The following is a 21279-nucleotide window of genomic DNA, read 5'->3' as shown; positions in this document are numbered from 1 at the left end:
GGGAGCTGCAGTATTTCCACTTAGTGTACTGTGTCCACTGCACAGTGTGCACCTAAAGTTACCTGAATACAATTGCTGGTGTTCTCATACTAATACCACAGGCAGGGAGCTGCAGTATTTTCACTTAGTGCATTGTGTCCTCTGCACAGTGTGCACCTAAAGATACCTGAATACAATTGCTAGGGTTCTCATACTAATACCACAGGCAGGGAGCTGCAGTATTTTCACTTAGTGTACTGTGTCCTCTGCACAGTGTGCAACTAAAGCTAACTGAAGACAATTGCTGGTGTTCTCTTACTAATAATACTACAGGCAGTTGATTCTGCTAGCTGCAGTATAATCAGTATATATATACATCCCAGCTTTGTGCAGCTACATCTCACTGCAGGCCATTAGTATGTCTGGAAGGCAAACAAGGAGAGCAAGACAGTCACGAGCCAATAAAAGAGGGCAAGCAGGCTCTGTGTCTAGAGGCAACAGTGTTGGTCGTGGACACGGTGCATCCTCCTCAGCACGTAGCCGTGGGACACGATTGTCCTTTTTTTTTCGGCAGCCTTATGCGCAATAGGGACCCGGGTGTGAAGCCGAAAGGCTACACTGCCGGGTTCCCTTATCAGCAATTGTGGCAGCAGCACCCGACCAGCTGAGGTTAACATCGGCATTAGGGATGAGCTTCGAGTTCGAGTCAAACTCATGTTTGACTCGAACATCGGTTCTTCGACCGTTCGCCGAATTTTGAACATTATGGGCTGTTTGCGCCAAATTCGAGTGGCGCGTCGCGGCCCATAATTCACTGCGGCATCGCAGTGCATTGCTGGCTGATGATTGGCCAAGCATGCACTATGACCCGCATGCTTTGGCCAATCACAGCGGGGTAAGAACGGAGAGCCAAAATTGGCCAAAGCCAGGGTGGCTTTGGCCAGTTATGTCTCAGGGGGTTTAGTACACGCCCCACACTATATAAGGCTGCCTGCATGGCTGCCTTGTGTAGTGTGTTGCAGTGGTGGTGAAAGAAAGACAGAGAGAGACAGTGTCATTTCATTTGAGTTAGATAGAGCAGGCAGGTAAGTTGGTTAGCTGCAGTTACAGTGTGTAGAGGATATATATATGCATCCCAGGTGTTGTGTGTGTGTGTATATATATATATATATATATATATATATATATATATATACATATACATACACTGTATTCAGTTTAGCTAGATCCGTTCCTGTTATTCTCTTCCTGATATACTGACAGGCAGGCAGGTGATTGTGCTAGCTGCAGTATTTTCATTTAGTGTACTGTGTCCTTTGATACAATTGCTGATGTTCTCATACTAACACCACAGGCAGGGAGCTGCAAGTATTTTCAGTTAGTGTACTGTGTCCTTTGCACAGTGTGCACCTATAGCTACCTGAATACAATTGCTGGTGTTCTTATACTTATACTAATACCACAGGCAGGGAGCTGCAGTATCTTCATTTAGTGTACTGTGTCCTTTGCACAGTGTGCACCTAAAGCTACCTGAATACAATTGCTGGTGTTCTCATACTAATACCACAGGCAAGGAGCTGCAAATATTTTCAGTTAGTGTACTGTGTCCTTTGAACAGTGTGCACCTAAAGCTACCTGAACACAATTGCTGGTGTTCTCATATTAATACCACAGGCAGGGAGCTGCAAGTATTTTCAGTTATTGTACTGTGCCCTTTGCACAGTGTGCACCTAAAGCTACCTGAATACAATTGCTGGTGTTCTCATACTAATACCACAGGCAGGGAGCTGCAAGTATTTTCAGTTGGGGTACTGTGTCCTTTGCACAGTGTGCACCTATAGCTACCTGAATACAATTGCTGGTGTTCTCATACTAATACCACATGCAGGGAGCTGCAAGTATTTTTAGTTAGTGTACTGTGTCCTTTGCACAGTGTGCACCTACAGCTACCTGAATACAATTGCTGGTGTTCTCATACTAATACCACAGGCAGGGAGCTGCAAGTATTTTCAGTTAGTGTACTGTGTCCTTTGCACAGTGTGCACCTAAAGCTACATGAATACAATTGCTGGTGTTCTCATACTAATACCACAGGCAAGGAGCTGCAGTATTTTCACTTGGTGTACTGTGTCCTCTGCACATTGTGCACCTAAAGCTACCTGAATACAATTGCTGGTGTTCTCATACTAATACCACAGGCAGTGAGCTGCAGTATTTTCATTTAGTGTACTGTGTCCTTTGCACAGTGTGCACCTAAAGCTACCTGAATACAATTGCTGGTAGTCTCACACTAATACCACAGGCAGGGAGCTGCAGTATTTCCACTTAGTGTACTGTGTCCACTGCACAGTGTGCACCTAAAGTTACCTGAATACAATTGTTGGTGTTCTCATACTAATACCACAGGCAGGGAGCTGCAGTATTTTCACTTAGTGCACTGTGTTCTCTGCACAGTGTGCACCTAAAGCTACCTGAATACAATTGCTGGTGTTCTCATACTAATACCACAGGCAGGGCGCTGCAGTATTTTCACTTAGTGTACTGTGTCCTCTGCACAGTGTGCAACTAAAGCTAACTGAAGACAATTGCTGGTGTTCTCTTACTAATACTACAGGCAGTTGATTCTGCTAGCTGCAGTATAATAAGTATATATATACATCCCAGCTTTGTGCAGCTACATCTCACTGCAGGCCATTAGTATGTCTGGAAGGCAAACAAGGAGAGGAAGACAGTCACAAGCCAATAAAAGAGGGCAAGCAGGCTCTGTGTCTAGAGGCAACAGTGTTGGTCGTGGACACGGTGCATCCTCATCAGCACGTGGCCGTGGGACACGATTGTCCTTTTTTTTTCGGCAGCTGGCCGCGTTGACTTGACGAAGACTTGGTAGAGTAGATGACCAAGCCGTCCTCATCCTCTCTCACCCAGGCTCAGGTTACTTTGTCTGGCAAAGCAGCTGCCATCGCAGCCTCTTCCCTCGGCTCAATGGCATCAGTCACTCCTTCCCTAGCCCCACCATGTGCTCCTGAGGAGTCCGATGATGGTACCCAGCTAGAGGAAGGCAGTAGCGTCAGCCCAGATAGAGGGGGTGCCCAAGAAGGACAGCAATCTGGCAGTCATGTTCCCCCAGCTGCAGCATACTGCCAGGTTTGCTCCAGTGAGGAGGAGGGAGGGGATGATGAGGTCACTGACTCTACGTGGGTGCCTGATAGGAGAGAGGAGGAGGAGGAGGAGGAGGCACATCTTCAACGAGACAGGATGCCCTCCAGGGTCCAGCTTAAGGGCAGCACACCGACTGCATCACACCGCAGAGCTCCGCATGTGCAGGGTGCTGCTGTCTCTGCGCGTTATTTCAAAAGTTCTTTGGTGTGGGCCTTTTTTGAGACGAGTGCATCAGATCGCACTGCTGCTATTGGCAACATATGTCTCAAGCGTATCTCGCGTGGCTAAAACATCACCCGCTTCGGGACCACGTGCTTGACTAGACATATGTCGCCCTGCCATGCAGTCCGTTGGCAAGAGTACCTAAAAGACTCACACCAAAGAACAAAGCTGACCTCTCCTTGCTCCTCATCAGCTGGGATCTCCAACCCCACTATACCTTCAGTCCTCTCTGAAACCTGCACTGAGAGGAATGAAGGTGTAGAATTAGGTGTGTCACAGCCAAGTACTTGTGGGCAATCTGCCGTGCTGAAAGAAGTTCGCTCCCAGTCATCCACATGCCCAGCGGTTGAATGCTAGCTTGGCTAAATTGCTAGCACTTCAACTGCTGCCTTTTCAGTTGGAATACTCTGCCCCCTTACTTCAGTTTGTGGAATGTGCGGTTCCTCAGTGGCAGGTTCCCAAACGCCACTTTTTCTCATGGAAGGCGATTCCAGCTCTCTACCGGCATGTGGAAGGCAATGTCTCGGCCTTGCTGGACAGGGCAGTCAGCGGTAAGGTGCATATTACCGCTGACTCATGGTCCAGCAGGCATGGACAGGGACGTTACCTATCTTTCATGGCGCATTGGCTGACTCTGCTGGCAGCTGGGAAGGATGCAGGACAAGGTGCAGTAGTGTTGGAGGTTGTTCCGCCAGCACGCCTCCAGAATGCTACTACTAATGATTCTGACACACCTCTGTCCTCCACCCCCTCCTCTTCTTTTTCCTCCTTGGCCTCTTCCTGTGCTTTGTCCTCGGAACCAGCGGTGCTCCGTAGGCATTATGTCAGCTCTGCAGGGGCAGGCTCAGAGGTGGTTGACGCCATGCCAGCTTAAGCCAGGAATGGTGGTTTGCGACAATGGCACCAACCTCCTCTCCGCCCTCCGACAGGGACAACTGACCCATGTGCCCTATTTGGCTCACGTCCTTAACTTGGTGGTGCAGCGGTTCTTGGGCAGGTACCCAAGCTTATAGGATGTCCTAAGGCAGGCCAGGAAACTCTGTGTGCATTTCCACTGGTCATATAATGCCAGTGCTCAGCTGGCTGACCTCCAAAAGGAATACAACCTGCGCAAGAACCGTCTAATCTGTGACATGCCCACCAGGTGGAACTCTATGTTGGCCATGCTGCAGCGGCTGCACACGCAGCAGTGGGTCATCAATGAGTATCTGTGCCAATACGGCACCAGGACAGGGTCAGGGGAGCTTGTTTTTTTTTCCCACGCCAGTGGGCCATGATCAGGGATGCATGCACTGTCCTGTCACCATTTGAGGAGGCCACGAAGATGGTGAGCAGTGACAGTGCATGCATCAGTGACACTGTCCCTCTTGTCCACCTGTCCAACCCATGGACTTGTACGTGGCTGGGAGGAGGTGGCTGCGGATCATATCGTTCTTAGTGACCCAGAGGACTCTGGACCGAATGCCTCAGCAAACCTACGCTGCATGGCCTCCCTGATCCTGAAAAGCCTGCGTAAGGATCCTGATATTCGTGGTATCAAGGAAAGGAATCATTACTGGCTGGCAACCCACCTTGATCCACATTACAAGGGTAAGGTTGCGGACCTTATCTTGCCATCGCAGATAGAGCAGAGGATGAAACATTTTCGGGAGGCCTTGCAGAAAGATCTGTGCAACGCGTTCCCAGAGACTGGGAGGTTACAAAATCCTGGTCCTGGACAACGTGTTGCTGAGGCTTCGGTCAGTCAAAGAAGGAGTGGTGGAGAAGGTGGCTGTCTGACTGATGCGTTCAGACAATTTTTTAGTCAGCAGCCCCAAGGTATGATTGGTTCCAGCAACCATTGCCAGCATCTGTTTTACATGGTGCAGGAATACCTAAGGACAAGATCAGACTTGGACACCTTTCCCACCGAAAATCCTCTTGGTTACTGGGTCTTGAGGATGGATCACTGGTCAGAGCTTGCACAGTATGCAATTGAGCTACTGGCCTGTCCTGCATCCAGCGTTCTTTCGGAACGCACATTCAGTGCTGCTGGAGGCTTTGTAACTGATCACAGGGTGCGCCTGTCCACCGACTCGGTTGATGCGACTGACCTTCATAAAAATGAATCAGTCTTCGATCACCAACAGCTACCAAGCACCTGATGCTGATGTAACCGAATAATTTTTTTTGAAATGTCAGATCTCTTCAAGACTGCATATGCTGATGGTGAGTGACTATCCTGTTATGCTGAGTGACTATCTTCCTCCTCCTCAATGATTATGTTGATAGATGGTAAGAACATTTTTGGTTCTGGGCACCGCCACCAGTGGCCAAGGCCCAATTTTTTAGCCTGTGTTTAACAGGGGCGTGTAATTACAATTTTTGATGCAATACTTTGCAGCAGGGCTAATTCCTGCGCTCCAACTAGAGTATCTGTGAGGGGTTGTAGTGTTGTGGCACCAGCACCAGTGCCCAAGGCCCAATTTTTCTGCCCCTGTTTAACAGGGGCGTGTAAATACAATTTTTGATGCAATACTTTGCAGCAGGGTTCATTCCTGCGCTCCAACTAGAGAATCTGTGAGGGGTTGCAGTGTTGTGGCACCACAGCCTAAGGCCCAATTTTTCAGCCCCTGTTTAACAGGGGCGTGTAATTACAATTTTTGATGCAATACTTTGCAGCAGGGCGCATTCCTGCGCTCCAACTAGAGTATCTGTGAGGGGTTGCAGTGTTGTGGCAACACCACCACCACCAAAGGCCCAATTTTACTGCCCCTGTTCAACAGGTGCATGTAATTACAATTCTTGATCTAATATTTCACAGCAGGGCCCATTCCTGCGCTCACCAAGAGTAACTGTGAGGGCTTACAGTGTTGTGGCAACACCACCACCACCACCAAAGTCCCAATTTTTCTGCCCCTGTTCAACAGGTGCATGTAATTACAATTATTGATATAATATTTCACAGCAGGGCCTGTTCCAGCGCCCACCAAGAGTAACTGTGAGGACTTGCAGTGTTGTGGCATGAGCACCACCACCAAAGGCCCAATTTGTCTACCACTGTTCAACAATGGCATGTAATTAAAATTTTTGATATTATAGTTCACAGCAGGGTGTTCCAGCGCCCAACAAGAGTAACTGTGAGGGCTCACAGTGTTGTGGCAACACCAACACCTAAGGCAAATTTTCTGCAGAGTATATACGGCAGGCCCCTACTTTCAAACATCAAACTTACAAACGACTCCTACTTGCAAACGGAAGGAGACAACAGGAAGTGAGAGGAAATCTACCCCTAGGAAGGGAAATTCTCTCCTGTAAGAGTTAATATGGTAAAAAAAAAGTGTCTCCTCTACACTGATGCTTTATCACCAATCCTTGTTTCACTAAAAACCCCAAGTTTTCAAAAAAACATTTGTCATTGGGGCAGAAAGTGAGGTGAAATCTTCTGAACAGGTTCACAGACAGCAAAACAAATGTTACAGGGGTGATAACCCTTCCCTATGTTTTCCAAAAAGCTTAAAAATAGATTTTTTGGCTGGAGCTACACTTTAAAAATGTACCAGTTCAAAATTACAGATTCTTCTTAAGAAAAAAAAACTACAGTCCCTGTCTTGTTTGCACCGCCTGTATACTGCTGTTCAGACTATATAGGGCCTTAATATCCATACAAGACCCAAAAGGGGCTGGTAATGGGCTGGGAGGGGGTACCCATGCCATTTTTCTCAATGATTTTCATCCATATGTCCGGGACCAGACATTACATCAAAGCCCCAAGCAGTTTCAAATGACTTTTTTTCCTTTAGAAATTTCATTTTGTGCAGAGACAGTTCTAAACACGGGAAACAAGTGCCACTTCATACCATAGACACCCCCCAGGTACAATATTTAAAGGAATATTACATTTTTTTTTTTCACTTTAAGCATCATTAGAATCACTGCTCCCGAAAAATCGTTTGTTTTTAAAACTTTTTTTTGCATTGATACATGTCCCCTGGGGCAGGACCCGGACAATAACTTGCATATTAGCCTTTAAAATGAGCACTTTTGATTCAAAACGTTCGAGTCCCATAGACTTTAACGGGGTTCGATGGTTTGCAGTTTTGGTCCGTTCCCAGGTTCTGGTGCGAACCGAACCGGGGGGTGTTTGGCTCATCCCTAATCTGCATCGCTGGACTCCAGGACAGGTAAGTGTCCTAATGTTAAAAGTCAGCAGCTACAGTGTAGCTGCTGACTTTTAATTTTAAAGGGGCGGGTGGAACTCCTGCTTTAAGTTAACATGTAATTGTGTATTACATTTCATTTCAACCACACTCTGTAAAAAAACTCTTATGCCGCGTACACACGATCGTTTTTCGGGGTGTAAAAAAACGTTTTTCAGGCTCTAGAAAAAAATATGCTTTTTTCAACTTGATCATTAAAAACGGTCTTGCCTAGACACGATCGTGGAAAAAAAATGCTCTAGCAAAGCACGGTGACGTACAACACGTATGACGGCACTATAAAGGGGAGGTTCCATTTGGATGACGCCACCCTTTGGGCTGCTTTAGCTGATTTTGTGTTAGTAAAAGACGATTTGCGATTTTCTGTCTGTTACAGCGTGATGAATATGCTTACTCCATTACGAACGGTAGTTTTACCAGAACGTGCGCTCTCGTCTCATAACTTGCTTCTGAGCATGCGCGGATTTTTCACGTCGTTAAAGCCCACACACGATCATTTTTTACAACCCGAAAAACGACAACGTTTAAAACGTCGTGAAAAAATAGAGCATGTTCGAAATTTTGCCAGAACCCATTTCAGAACCCGAAAAATGCTCTGAAGCCCACACACGATCGTTTTAAATGACATTTTTTAAAAACGTCGTTTTTTACAACCCAAAAAACGATAGTGTGTATGCGGCATTAGGATGAATTTACACATTTTACATTTGAAACAATTTTGTTAGTTTTATGTCTACTACTTGAACACAAATATGCACCTTTTTATTTATTCTGTATCATATAGCGAGTTAACATCACGCAGCCAGTACTACCATTCTTGACAGAAGGCGGTTGTATACCCAGGAAAAAAATAACCTGCATGGCAAAGACTAGCATACTAGCTCATTATCAATTATTTACCTTAGACCGAAGAACCCGCATCGACCCTCGTTCCTCTCCTCCGCCGCCGCCATGATACCCGGAGTGACTTCCGGGTATCGCCGCTCCGGCGCTGTGACTTGCCAGAGCGGCAATGACGTCACTCTTGCGCATGTGCACGGAACGACACGATCCCAGTGCATGCGCACATTACCGTCACTTTCCGGCAGGCTCCCATTCAAGAGCCGGCGCACTCTGTGCGCCTGCGCCGTTGTCTACGGTGCGCATGCGCCGTAGACATCGGTGCCCGATTTTCTGCAAATATCTCCTTAATCGTGTAGGTTAAGGAGATATTGCAAGCACCTACAGGTAAGCCTTAATGTAGGCTTACCTGTAGGTGCAAGTGGTCAGAGAGGGTACACAACCGCTTTAACATTCTTGTTTTTGTACATTGCATTAGTCTATAAATGATCAATGTCTTCACCTTGTCTTGTGTAAACCTTCCTTTGTTGTTTAAGACAAATACAGCCTTGTCTACAACTACTAGGCCCACTTGCGATCCTTGGTCACCTGTCAAGGTGAGCTCAACACTCCTTTCTGGCTCATAGGTGTTTTGTGAGCTTTTAGGTGGGTTTATCTGTAACTGTGAAAAGAAAAAAATCTTGCGTTAGTGTTATTTGTTGTATACAAATTCTAAAGTGACTGTGAAGCTTTAAATGTTTATTTTATTAAAATAATAAACATCTCATACTTACCTGCTCTGTGCAACATTTTTTCACAGGGCAGCCCAGATCCTCTTCTGGTGTGCCCCGCCGTCACTCCAGGCCCCTCCTCTTCATCAGGTGCCACCATGGAAAGTTGTTCTTCCTGGGGGCGCCCGGGCGACCGCGTGTCACTGGATTTGATTGACAGCAGCGGGATCCAATGGTTGATGTTAGGCTAACTGGTCTGTAATTCCCAGGGATGGATCTTGGCCCTTTATTTTTAGATATTGGTTCTACAATGGCTTTTCTCCAATCAGCTGTTACCATTCCAGTCAGTAGACTGGTGCAAGCCATCTGGTCCCTGTGACTTATTAATGTTAAGTTTGTCAAGTCTATTTCTAATTCTATCCTCTGTTAGCCATGAGGGTGCTTCCTGTGACGTGTCATGAGGATAAACATTGCAGTTTTGGTTACTGAAGCCCCTCGTTTCTCTCCTGAAGACTGAGAAGAATAAATTCAATACCTTTGCCATCTCTCCATCCTTAGTAACCAGATTCCCTTCATCATTCTTTATGGGACCAATATGATCTGACCTCCCTTTCTTACTATTTAGATAATTAAAGAATTTCTTGGGATTTTTTTGACTCTCCTCAGCTATGTGCCTTTCATGTTCTATCTTAGCAGCCCTGATCACACCCTTACATTTCTTGTTGCATTCTTTGTAAAGTTGGAAAGCGGATGATCCCTCAGCCTTGTATTTTTTGAATACTGTGTAAATAACTTGCGTTAATGGATTATTGAATATGTCCTTAATGATGCCCTGTAGGAGGGGCGAGAAGCATTGACGTAATTCTGGTTTTACGTACTAGTGACGTTGTATTCCGGTATCCGAAACCCCTGGACTGAAAATCTGAGGGTCCAGCTAAGTCGGTGAGTGGCCACAAGAGGTGAATGTGATTTTTGGAAAACCTCCCCTATACATCCCGATTTTCAAATCGCAACTGAATGATTTTGAAGTTTTTCTAGCATTTTTATTTTCACTTTTTATTGTCCACGGATTGTGTTATATAGTGTGTGTCACTTAAAGCGGAGTTCCGGCCACAAATTGAAAAAAAAAAACTTTTTAAATATAAATACCCCTGTAATACACAAGCTGAATGTATTCTACTACAGTTAGTCTGTAAACTAAGGTCCGTTTTGTTAGGTTGTTACAGCATTTAGACACTTTATAAAATAGAAATTGACTGGGGCCATCTTAAGTGTGGGCATCATGAAGCCAGACTGTATGACTTCCTGGATTTCAGCCTCGCACATGCTCAGTGTTGTACAAGCAGTGTAATGGTTTCAGATCAGTTTTCAATAGCAACGGGAGTGTCAGAGGAAGTTACCGCCCCTTATCTATGCAAACCTCTCCTCCTTCCAGGAACCAGTAAATATAAGAAATAATTTGTTCCTGTGCAGATATATCTACATAACAAGATTATATACATCTCTTGTTATATATGTGGTGTGTATACATATACCAGACATGTGCACTGTCAATAAATTCATTTTGTTAGTGCGGTGATGTTAGTGCGGTGATGTTAGTGCTGCGATGTTAGTGCTGCGATGTTAGTGCTGCGATGTTAGTGCGGTGATGTTAGTGCTGTGATGTTAGTGCTGTGATGTTAGTGCTGTGACGTTAGTGCGGTGACATTAGTGCTGTGATGTTAGTGCTGTGATGGTGCGGTGATGTTAGTGCTGTGATGTTAGTGCTGTGATGTTAGTGCTGTGACATTAGTGCGGTGATGTTAGTGCGGTGGTGATGTTAGTGCGGTGACATTAGTGCGGTGACATTAGTGCTGTGACGTTAGTGCTGTGATGTTAGTGCTGTGATGTTAGTGCGGTGATGTTAGTGCTGCGATGTTAGTGCTGCGATGTTAGTGCTGCGATGTTAGTGCTGCGATGTTAGTGCTGCGATGTTAGTGCTGCGATGTTAGTGCTGTGATGTTAGTGCTGTGATGTTAGTGCTGTGATGTTAGTGCGGTGACAGTGCAGTGATGTTAGTGCGGTGATGTTAGTGCTGCGATGTTAGTGCTGCGATGTTAGTGCTGCGATGTTAGTGCGGTGATGTTAGTGCGGTGATGTTAGTGCAGTGATGTTAGTGCGGTGATGTTAGTGCGGTGACAGTGCGGTGACAGTGCAGTGACGGTGCGGTGACAGTGCGGTGATGTTAGTGCGGTGACAGTGCGGTGACAGTGCGGTGACGGTGCGGTGACAGTGCGGTGATGTTAGTGCGGTGACAGTGCGGTGACGGTGCGGTGACGGTGCGGTGACAGTGCGGTGACAGTGCGGTGATGTTAGTGCGGTGACAGTGCGGTGACGGTGCGGTGACGGTGCGGTGACAGTGCGGTGACGGTGCGGTGACAGTGCGGTGATGTTAGTGCGGTGACAGTGCGGTGACAGTGCGGTGATGTTAGTGCGGTGACAGTGCGGTGACGGTGCGGTGACGGTGCGGTGACAGTGCGGTGACAGTGCGGTGATGTTAGTGCGGTGACAGTGCGGTGACGGTGCGGTGACGGTGCGGTGACAGTGCGGTGACGGTGCGGTGACAGTGCGGTGATGTTAGTGCGGTGACAGTGCGGTGACAGTGCGGTGACAGTGCGGTGATGTTAGTGCGGTGACAGTGCGGTGACGGTGCGGTGACGGTGCGGTGACAGTGCGGTGACAGTGCGGTGATGTTAGTGCGGTGACAGTGCGGTGACGGTGCGGTGACGGTGCGGTGACAGTGCGGTGACGGTGCGGTGACAGTGCGGTGATGTTAGTGCGGTGACAGTGCGGTGATGTTAGTGCGGTGACAGTGCGGTGACAGTGCGGTGACGGTGCGGTGACGGTGCGGTGACAGTGCGGTGATGTTAGTGCGGTGACGGTGCGGTGACAGTGCGGTGATGTTAGTGCGGTGACAGTGCGGTGATGTTAGTGCGGTGACAGTGCGGTGACAGTGCGGTGACGGTGCGGTGACGGTGCGGTGACAGTGCGGTGATGTTAGTGCGGTGACAGTGCGGTGACAGTGCGGTGATGTTAGTGCGGTGACAGTGCGGTGACAGTGCGGTGACGGTGCGGTGACGGTGCGGTGACGGTGCGGTGATGTTAGTGCGGTGACAGTGCGGTGACGGTGCGGTGACAGTGCGGTGATGTTAGTGCGGTGACAGTGCGGTGATGTTAGTGCGGTGACAGTGCGGTGATGTTAGTGCGGTGACAGTGCGGTGATGTTAGTGCGGTGACGGTGCGGTGACAGTGCGGTGATGTTAGTGCGGTGACAGTGCGGTGACGGTGCGGTGACAGTGCGGTGATGTTAGTGCGGTGACAGTGCGGTGATGTTAGTGCGGTGACAGTGCGGTGACGGTGCGGTGACAGTGCGGTGATGTTAGTGCGGTGACAGTGCGGTGACAGTGCGGTGACGGTGCGGTGACAGTGCGGTGACGGTGCGGTGACGGTGCGGTGACGGTGCGGTGACGGTGCGGTGACGGTGCGGTGACGGTGCGGTGACAGTGCGGTGCCAGTGCGGTGATGTTAGTGCGGTGACAGTGCGGTGACATTATGTGCAGAGTGGGGGGAGGTACAGATGATCAGGCATACAGAGCACATCTCTGTCTGTAGATCTGTATGTGAGTACAGTGATCATAGTACAGCCCCGCCTTCCTGCACTAGACTTGTAACACACAGTGCAGAGCGATGTTGCAATGTACAGGGAGGCGGGGCTGTACAGGGAGGCGGGGCTGTACTATGCTCGGTGCTCTCACATACAGATCTATCAGACAGAGACTCGCTCTCTCTGCCTGATGATCTGTATCTCCGTGCATCGGAGACAGATGGCAGGTGGGCGGGTGGTGGAGGGAGGAGGACGGGGGCGGCGGTGACGGACGGGTGGAGGAGCTAGGACGGGGGCGGAGCTAGGACGAGTGAAGGAGCTAGGACGGGGGAGGAGTTGGAGAGGGAGAAGAGGAAGGACACCACCTCTATGGGCGGCACTGCCCTCCCTCCCGCCCCCCGAGATGTTCATCCACGGCTGCGATGTTCAGCCCAGCCTCCTGGGATTGAAGAGACACATATCCCAGGAGGCATAGCAGCGCTGGATGCGGCGGGGGGGCCATTCCGCCGCGGCGGGGGAATAAGAGACTCACAGATAAAAACGTGAGTTTTTAAAAGACAAAAATAAAACATCCCAAATGTATTTAAAGGGGCAGTGTAAAAACGAATGCAAAGAAGTTGTAAAATAGGGTGGAACTCCGCTTTAAGCCCAGTTAGCGCTGTTTAATATATATTTTTTGTCACTTGCATTTTTTAACTACTTGCCGACCGCCCACCGTCGTTATACGTCCTCACTTTAGAGATGAATATCTCGGTAACGGTAGCAGCTGCTGCCACAATCGAGATATTCAGCTCTTCTGTGGGCGGCCGTGTTAACGATAATGGCGGTCTCCGCGGCGAATTCGCCGTCATCGGTGGCGGGAGAGGGCCCCCCCCTCCCGCCGCTCTCCCGCGCCCTCCGCCGCTTACCGTAGCCGTCGGTAGCGGCGGAGGAGATCGCGACCATCCGGCAGCTGAGCGGGGACGAGACTGAAGGAAAAATCTCCTTCGCCCGTCCCCATAGCTCCGCTGGGCGGAAGAGACGTCAAAACGTCAGTCCCGCCCAGCGTCTTAAAGAAACATTTTTTTTTTTGTCATTTGAAAAAATGACATTTCCAAATTTTTTTTATTTTTTTTGCATTTAAGCCCAAATATGAGATCTGAGGTCTTTTTGACCCCAGATCTCATATTTAAGAGGACCTGTCATGCTTTTTTCTATTACAAGGGATGTTTACATTCCTTGTAATAGGAATAAAAGTGATAATTTTAAATTCTAAAATAAATAAAAATAAATGCGAAAAGCAAAAAAAAAATTTTTTAAAGCGCCCCGTCCCGACGAGCTCGCGCGTAGAAGCGAACGTATACGCGAGTAGCGCCGACATATGAAAACGGTATTCAAACCACACAAGTGAGGTATCGCCGCGATCGTTAGAGCAAGAGCATTAATTTTAGCCTTAGGCCTACTCTGTAACTCAAAAAATGCAACCTGTAGAATTTTTTAAACGTCGCCTATCAAGATTTTTAAGGGTAAAAGTTTGACGCCATGCCACGAGCGGGCGCAATTTTTAAGCGTGACATGTTGGGTATCATTTTACTCGGCGTAACATTATCTTTCACAATATATAAAAAAATTGGGCCAAATTTATTGTTGTCTTATTTTTTCATTTAAAAAAGTGAATTTTTTCCAAAAAAAGTGCGCTTGTAAGACCGCTGCGCAAATACGGTGTGACAAAAAGTATTGCAATGACTTCCATTTTATTCTCTAGGGTGTTAGAAAAAAAAAATATATAATGTTTGGGGGTTTTAAGTAATTTTCTAGCAAAAAAAAAATGGTTTTGTCTCGTAAACACCGACTCTGAAAAACAGGCCCGGGGCTAAAGTGGTTAAAGGCCTTCTCCTTTTCTTTTATATCCTTTTTTTTTCATGTTGGAGTTAAGCCAACCAGGACTTTTATTAGCTCTTTTAAATTTATTTCTCCTTGGGATGCACTAGCTAATACCCTTATTTAACCACTTAAGCCCTGGACCATCTCGCTGGCCAAAGACCAGGTCACTTTTTGCGATTCGGCACTGCGTCGCTTTAACTGACAATTGCGCGGTCATACGTGGTATTTGATCACCTCTGCGGTTTTTATTTTTTGCGCTATAAATAAAAATAGAGTGACAATTTTGAAAACAATACAATATTTTTTACTTTTTGCTATAATAAATATATTTTTCCTCAGTTTAGGCCGATATGTATTCTTCTACATATTTCTGGTAAAAAAAAATCGCAATAAGCGTTTATTGATTGATTTGCACACAAGTTATTGCGTCTACAATATAGGGGATAGTTTTATGGCATTTTTTATTTTTTTGCTAGCAATGGCGGCGACTTTATGGCAGACACATCGGACACTTTTGACACCATTTTGGGACCATTATAATTTTTACAGTGATCAGTGCTATAAAAATGCACTGATTACAGGGTCGCGACCACACGACTGGCAAATTAAAGGGGACGTATATATACACGCCCATTTGCCCAGCTGTGCCATTCTGTCGACGTATATCTGTGTGTGGCGGTCCTTAAGCGGTTAATATGCTCTTAAAGCCTGACTATGCTAATGAGGACCACATCCCAGGGGGGATTAGCTATGCCACACAGCCATATATACTTCCCACTACTAAATTGGTCACAGCGCACTGGTGGCTCTGTCCTGACATTTCAAACTCTTCCACCATGCTAGAGGTGGCAATCCTGCAATTTGTAGCAGTGTTTCAACTGTTGTTATATAGAGACCCCAGAGACCCATATTTTCTGACACCCGCTATGATGACTACCTTCCTGGGCTGGAGAGTGGGGTTGTCCTTTGAGTCTTAACCCAATCCTACTCTTTCCCCCACTACCCAGTTGTAGAATAACCCCTCCCAGACACATTTTTATTCAATCCAGTATCCCCATTGTTGGGTCAAGTTTAAAATTTAAGTACATTTCACATGTAGTGGAAAATCACACCACTTCCTTGTCTCTGTGCGTTCTCTAGTATTCCAGCTTATTATCAATTTAGATATCTGCAACTCTCCCTCTCCTTTTCCAGCCAATTTCCGAAAAGACATCTTGACCTAGTAGGCTGTGATCTTGAATCTCTGTTCAGAACCAAGAGTTTGGAGAAACCAACATCGACTGTATAATCACTTGCAAATGTTGTCCCTCCCACCTTTGTCCTCCCTTAGATAAAAGTAGACTTTAGACATAGTGGTTCTTGCTGACGATGACTGGGAAGATGTATGGTATTACCCTTTCAAGTATCTTATCTCACTTAGAGATAGATTTATACAGTTTGAAATATTGCATAGGGCATACTTTACTCTGTACAGACTTCTCCTGTTGGAGGTGTGATCACTCCATGGGGAATTTTTTTCCATATTTTCTGGGCTTGCCCTGCTATCTTACAGTATATGATTATGATTATGATTAATACAATTGCCAGCACCTCTTTTTTCCCCACTCCGTGAATTTGCCTTTAGGGCCTGGTGGAGGATCTAGCCCCCATGACAGTGGAGAGGACTCTGTTAGGACTTTTACTTTTTTATTGTGAAAAGGGGCAAGAACCCTTTGTTGGAAAAAGCCTACCCCATCTTTCATTGGCTTCTGGCATCAATTGGTGAACATAAATGTGCCTTTGTATAAGGATATGTATGCTAATAGAGGTTGTATGAAGAAATTTGATAGTGTCGTGGGTTATGACGCAAATAATAATAATAATTTAATATTTACTGGCAGAAATATGAAAAGTCCAGTAGGCCTCAAAATTGAAGCAAACTATTGCAAATGGAAGCCTTTCAGAAAAGAAAACAAACCCTTAGCTCATGTTTGCCAAGTGCCCAGTACATTAGCTATCTGTAAATTTTTACAACTCCTATGTTCAAGCAGAGATTTTGGAACAATGACCGTTCTCATCACAGAACAAAGAAATGTTGTCCCAGCTTTAATAGACAAACAAGAACATGTTTACTAGAATTGTTGGTTAGAAAACCTACAATAGAGAATATTTTTTACAGATAGCTAACTAAGCATTTATCACATGGAAACAAGCCTTATCTGAGAAAAACCATTGTGTTCAAGTGAGGAACTGTTTAAACAAGCTGTGTCATTTTTGAAACATCCTTGTATGCTGCCTAAAGTCCATCCGAACACATAGTGGAAGAAATTTGAAATTATACAAGTCAGAAATATTTTAAAATATCTAAATGTTATTGTAGGACATTTTGTTAGAAGTGGTTGCCCCAGAATAATATAAATATTAACGTAAAGAGATAATCTCACAATAAAAGGTGAGACACCTGGTGGTTCAAAGTGATATTACTTGAGGATCTCAAAGTCCAGAGAACAGTAAATCATTAAGTGGTCAGCCAATGGAAACCAGACATGAAGATCCATAGAAAGCCACTGCAGCCATTTAACTCTGGTCACTTGCAAGTAGGAAATAGCCATTTTGGAATGGGTAATTATGTCATTTTTGATTTTATCTTGAATCTATTGTTGTTCTCTAAAATATTGAAGTATTGAATATCTTGCAATTATGATTTGTTGTCATTACTCAATAACTGGTAGATTTTTCTCTAAAGAGTACATTTTTCATTATACTTTTTACATAGTTCCAATTTTATTGACAAAACAAACGTCCAATGTATTTCACATTGTTAACCACTTACTTACCTGCAGTATAGTAACGGTTGGACATGTGAAATAGATGCTTTGTTTCATTGTCATTTACACAAAGTTATTGAAACCACCTAGAGAACTAATCATGGCACAAATGTCAAGTGTACTGCATGCCCATTTTGGGGGTATTTTATTGATTTTCAAGTCGTTCATATAACGCAATTGGTATTTTAATTTTATATAAATATTCATATTTTTGTCAACCAATAAATCAGCTATTTTGTATGATCATCTGTCTCCGTGAATAAGTTTCATATTATAGACTATGTCATATAGATTGACTTGTATTAAAAAATATCTTAATTAAAAAAGAATTCAAAATAAATACTGTGCGGGTAAAATTACCTTAAAAAAGCACAACAATAGGGTATGTGCAAGATGGATTGAAAATGTTTCTACTGCCAGGTTATTAGACATGGTCCCTTACTGAGTTACGGTGCACCCTGAAACCTAGCGCAAGCCACACACACGAGCACAACCTGTTAGGATTGAAAAATCTTTTTTTGATCTTTTCCATTAACTTTACTGCTATGTCTCTGCTATCTGAACCTTGTAGCAGCTGCACCATCATTCCATTTGTATAAGCTTTTGTGATACACTGACTGGTGCTCCCCTACCGGGCAAGAGTTGTGGGGCTAAGGCCCTTGTCCCCATCAACATGGGGACAAGGTGCTTTGGTGGGACCCCAAAGCACCCTCCCCATGTTGAGGGCAAGCGGCCTGGTATGGTTCAGATAACCCCCCTATCCTTGCCTGCCAGGTTGCATTCTCAGATAAGGGCCTGGTATGGATTTTGAGGGGGAACCCATGCCTTTTTTTTGGCGCGGGGTTCCCCTTAAAATCCATACCAGACCATGTCATTTTTTTTTTTTTTGGCGCAGGGTTCCCCTTAACAACTTCAATACACTGTGTTATATATACTACACTGCCTGCACTGGCTGAATATAGTCTACACTGAATATCTAGTCTACCCTAAATGCAGAGTATGTGTGTATATATATATATATATATATATATATATATATATATATATATATACACACACACATACACTGTGTATATATATATATATATACACAGTTGTATTCAAAATTATTCAACCCCCACTGAAATTGATTGTTTTGGCCAGTTTGACATTGATTTTGATCATTCAGTCATCCTGCTTACAATTAAATCAAAGAGGCACGTGTAGGTCAGACAAATATAACATAACATTTATAATGAAATAACCACAAATGTCTTTTCTGTGCTCACATCATTATCAGTTTTATTCAACCCCCAAGTGACATTCAATCTTAGTACAACATCCTTTTACAGTTATAACAGCTTTTAAACGTGAAGCATAGCTTGACACAAGTGTCTTGCAGCGATCTACGGGTATCTTCGCCCATTCGTCATGGGCAAAAGCCTCCAGTTCAGTCACATTCTTAGGCTTGCGCACTGCAACTGCTTTCTTTAAGTCCCACCAGAGGTTCTCAATCGGATTTAAGTCTGGTGACTGCGATGGCCACTCCAAAATGTTCCAGCCTTTAATCTGCAACCATGCTCTAGTGGAGTTGGAGGTATGCTTGGGATCATTGTCCTGTTGAAAGGTCCAACGTCTCCCAAGCCTCAGGTTTGTGACGGACTGCATCACATTGTCATCCAATATCTCCTGGTACTGAAGAGAATTCATGGTACCTTGCACACGCTGAAGCTTCCCTGTACCTGCAGAAGCAAAACCGCCCCAAAGCATGATTGACCCCCCGCCATGCTTCACAGTAGGCAAGGTGTTCTTTTCATCATAGGCCTTGTTCTTCCTCTTCCAAACATAGCGTTGATCCATGGGCCCAAACAGTTCTAATTTTGTTTCATCAGTCTTCAGAACACAATCCCAAAACTTCTGTGGTTTGTCCACATGACTTTTGGCATACTGCAGTCGAATCTTCTTATTCTTTGGAGACAGCAAGGGGGTGCGCCTGGGAGTTCTGGCATGGAGGCCTTCATTACGCAGTGTGCGCCATATTGTCTGAGCAGAAACTTCAGTACCCACATCTGACAAATCTTTTCTCAGTTCCTCAGCAGTCACACAGGGACTTTTCTCCACTCTACGCTTCAGGTAGCGCACAGCAGTCGAAGTCAGCATCTTCTTTCTGCCACGACCAGTTAGCGTTTCAACAGTGCCCTTTGCCTTAAATTTGCAAATGATGCTTCCTATGGTGTCTCTTGGTATGTTTAACATCTTTGCAATCTTCTTATAGCCATTGCCCTTCCTGTGAAGAGTAATCACCTCTTCTCTTGTCTTCCTGGACCATTCTCTTGACTTCCCCATGTTTGTAACCACACCAGTAAATGTCTAGAAGGAGCTGAGTATCACAGTCATTTTAAAGCTGCCTAATTGGTGCTTATTAGGCTTTATTGCTGCTCCCTGACATCCACAGTTGTTTTCAATACCTGATTGAAAACACTTCAATGAACCTCTGTTCTTCAGACTGGTAGTCTTTAACCACTTAAGGACCGCCTCCTGCACATATACGTCGGCAGAATGGCACGGCTGGGCACAAGCACGTATATATACATCCTGTACTTGTACCCAGCCGTGGGTCGCAGGCGCGCGCCCGCGACCCGGTCTGAAGCTCCGGGACCGCGGGTCCCGCGGACCTGATCGCCGCTCGAGTGCGGCGATCGGTCCCCGGAGCTGAAGAACGGGGAGAGCCGTGTGTAAACACGGCTTCCCCGTGCTTCACTGTGGCGGCGTATCGATCGCGTCATCCCCTTTATAGGGGAGACACGATCGATGACGTCACACCTACAGCCACACCCCCCTACAGTTGTAAACACTCACACAGTGAACCCTAACTCCTACAGCGCCCCCTGTGGTTAACTCCCAAACTGCAACTGTCATTTTCACAATAAAGAATGCAATTTAAATGCATTTTTTGCTGTGAAAATGACAATGGTCCCAAAAATGTGTCAAAATTGTCCGAAGTGTCTGCCATAATGTCGCAGTCACGAAAAAAATCGCTGATCGCCACCATTAGTAGTAAAAAAAAAAAAAAATGCAATAAAACTATCCCCTATTTTGTAAACGCTATACATTTTGCACAAATCAACCGATAAACGATTATTGCGATTTTTTTTTACCAAAAATAGGTAGAAGAATACGTATCGGCCTAAACTGAGGGAAAAAAAATTATATATGTTTTTGGGGGATATTTATTATAGCAAAAAGTAAAAAATATTTTTTTCAAAATTGTCGCTCTATTTTTGTTTATAGCGCAAAAACTAAAAACCGCAGATGTGATCAAATACCACCAAAAGAAAGCTCTATTTGTGGGGAAAAAAGGACGCCAATTTTGTTTGGGAGCCACGTCGCACGACCGCGCAATTGTCTGTTAAAGCGACGCAGTCCCGAACTGTAAAAACACCTTGGGTCTTTAGCCAGCATATTGGTCCGGGGCTTAAGTGGTTAAGGGGTTGAATAATTGTGTAAATGAAGAATTCACAAAAGAAACATTTACTACTGTATTACAAAACCAATTGATGTCATTTTAGTTGCATATGGTTCTTTAAGAAGTCCTTGTAGGATTTCATGCTGAATACAATTACAAATGTACACTAAATTCCCTAAAACCCTTTACAGCATTGGGGGGTTGAATAATTTTGAACACAACTGTATATATATTAAATACACTGCCTGCACACCACTAACTAACCTGCCTGCCTAGTCTAGCTCAATCTATCTCCGTTCACACACTATACACGGCCACTATGTAAGCAGCCTTATATAGTGTGGGGCGTGGACTTAGTCCCCCTGAGCCATGATTGGCAAAAGGCAGAGCGCACTGTGATTGGCCAAAGCAT

At 45.4% G+C, this 21279-nt stretch overlaps 1 protein-coding gene across 2 annotated transcripts in view; it reads right to left on the bottom strand.

Moving 5' to 3' along the window:
- LOC120917126 (complement C3-like) overlaps positions 1 to 21279 on the bottom strand; it is a 284580-nt gene that overhangs the window by 143673 nt on the left and 119628 nt on the right. For both annotated transcript variants that reach the window (XM_040328185.1, XM_040328194.1), the window contains exon 14: positions 8902 to 9060. In XM_040328185.1, coding sequence (XP_040184119.1) covers positions 8902 to 9060 — 159 coding nt within the window. The remainder of the gene's footprint in view (positions 1 to 8901; positions 9061 to 21279) is intronic.

This window comes from Rana temporaria, chromosome 1 (genome assembly GCF_905171775.1).
Source record: "Rana temporaria chromosome 1, aRanTem1.1, whole genome shotgun sequence".
NCBI classification, from domain to species: Eukaryota; Metazoa; Chordata; class Amphibia; order Anura; family Ranidae; genus Rana; species Rana temporaria.
The sequence above is the reverse complement of the archived record's forward strand: the minus strand, read 5'-3'. Positions and strand labels throughout refer to the sequence as shown.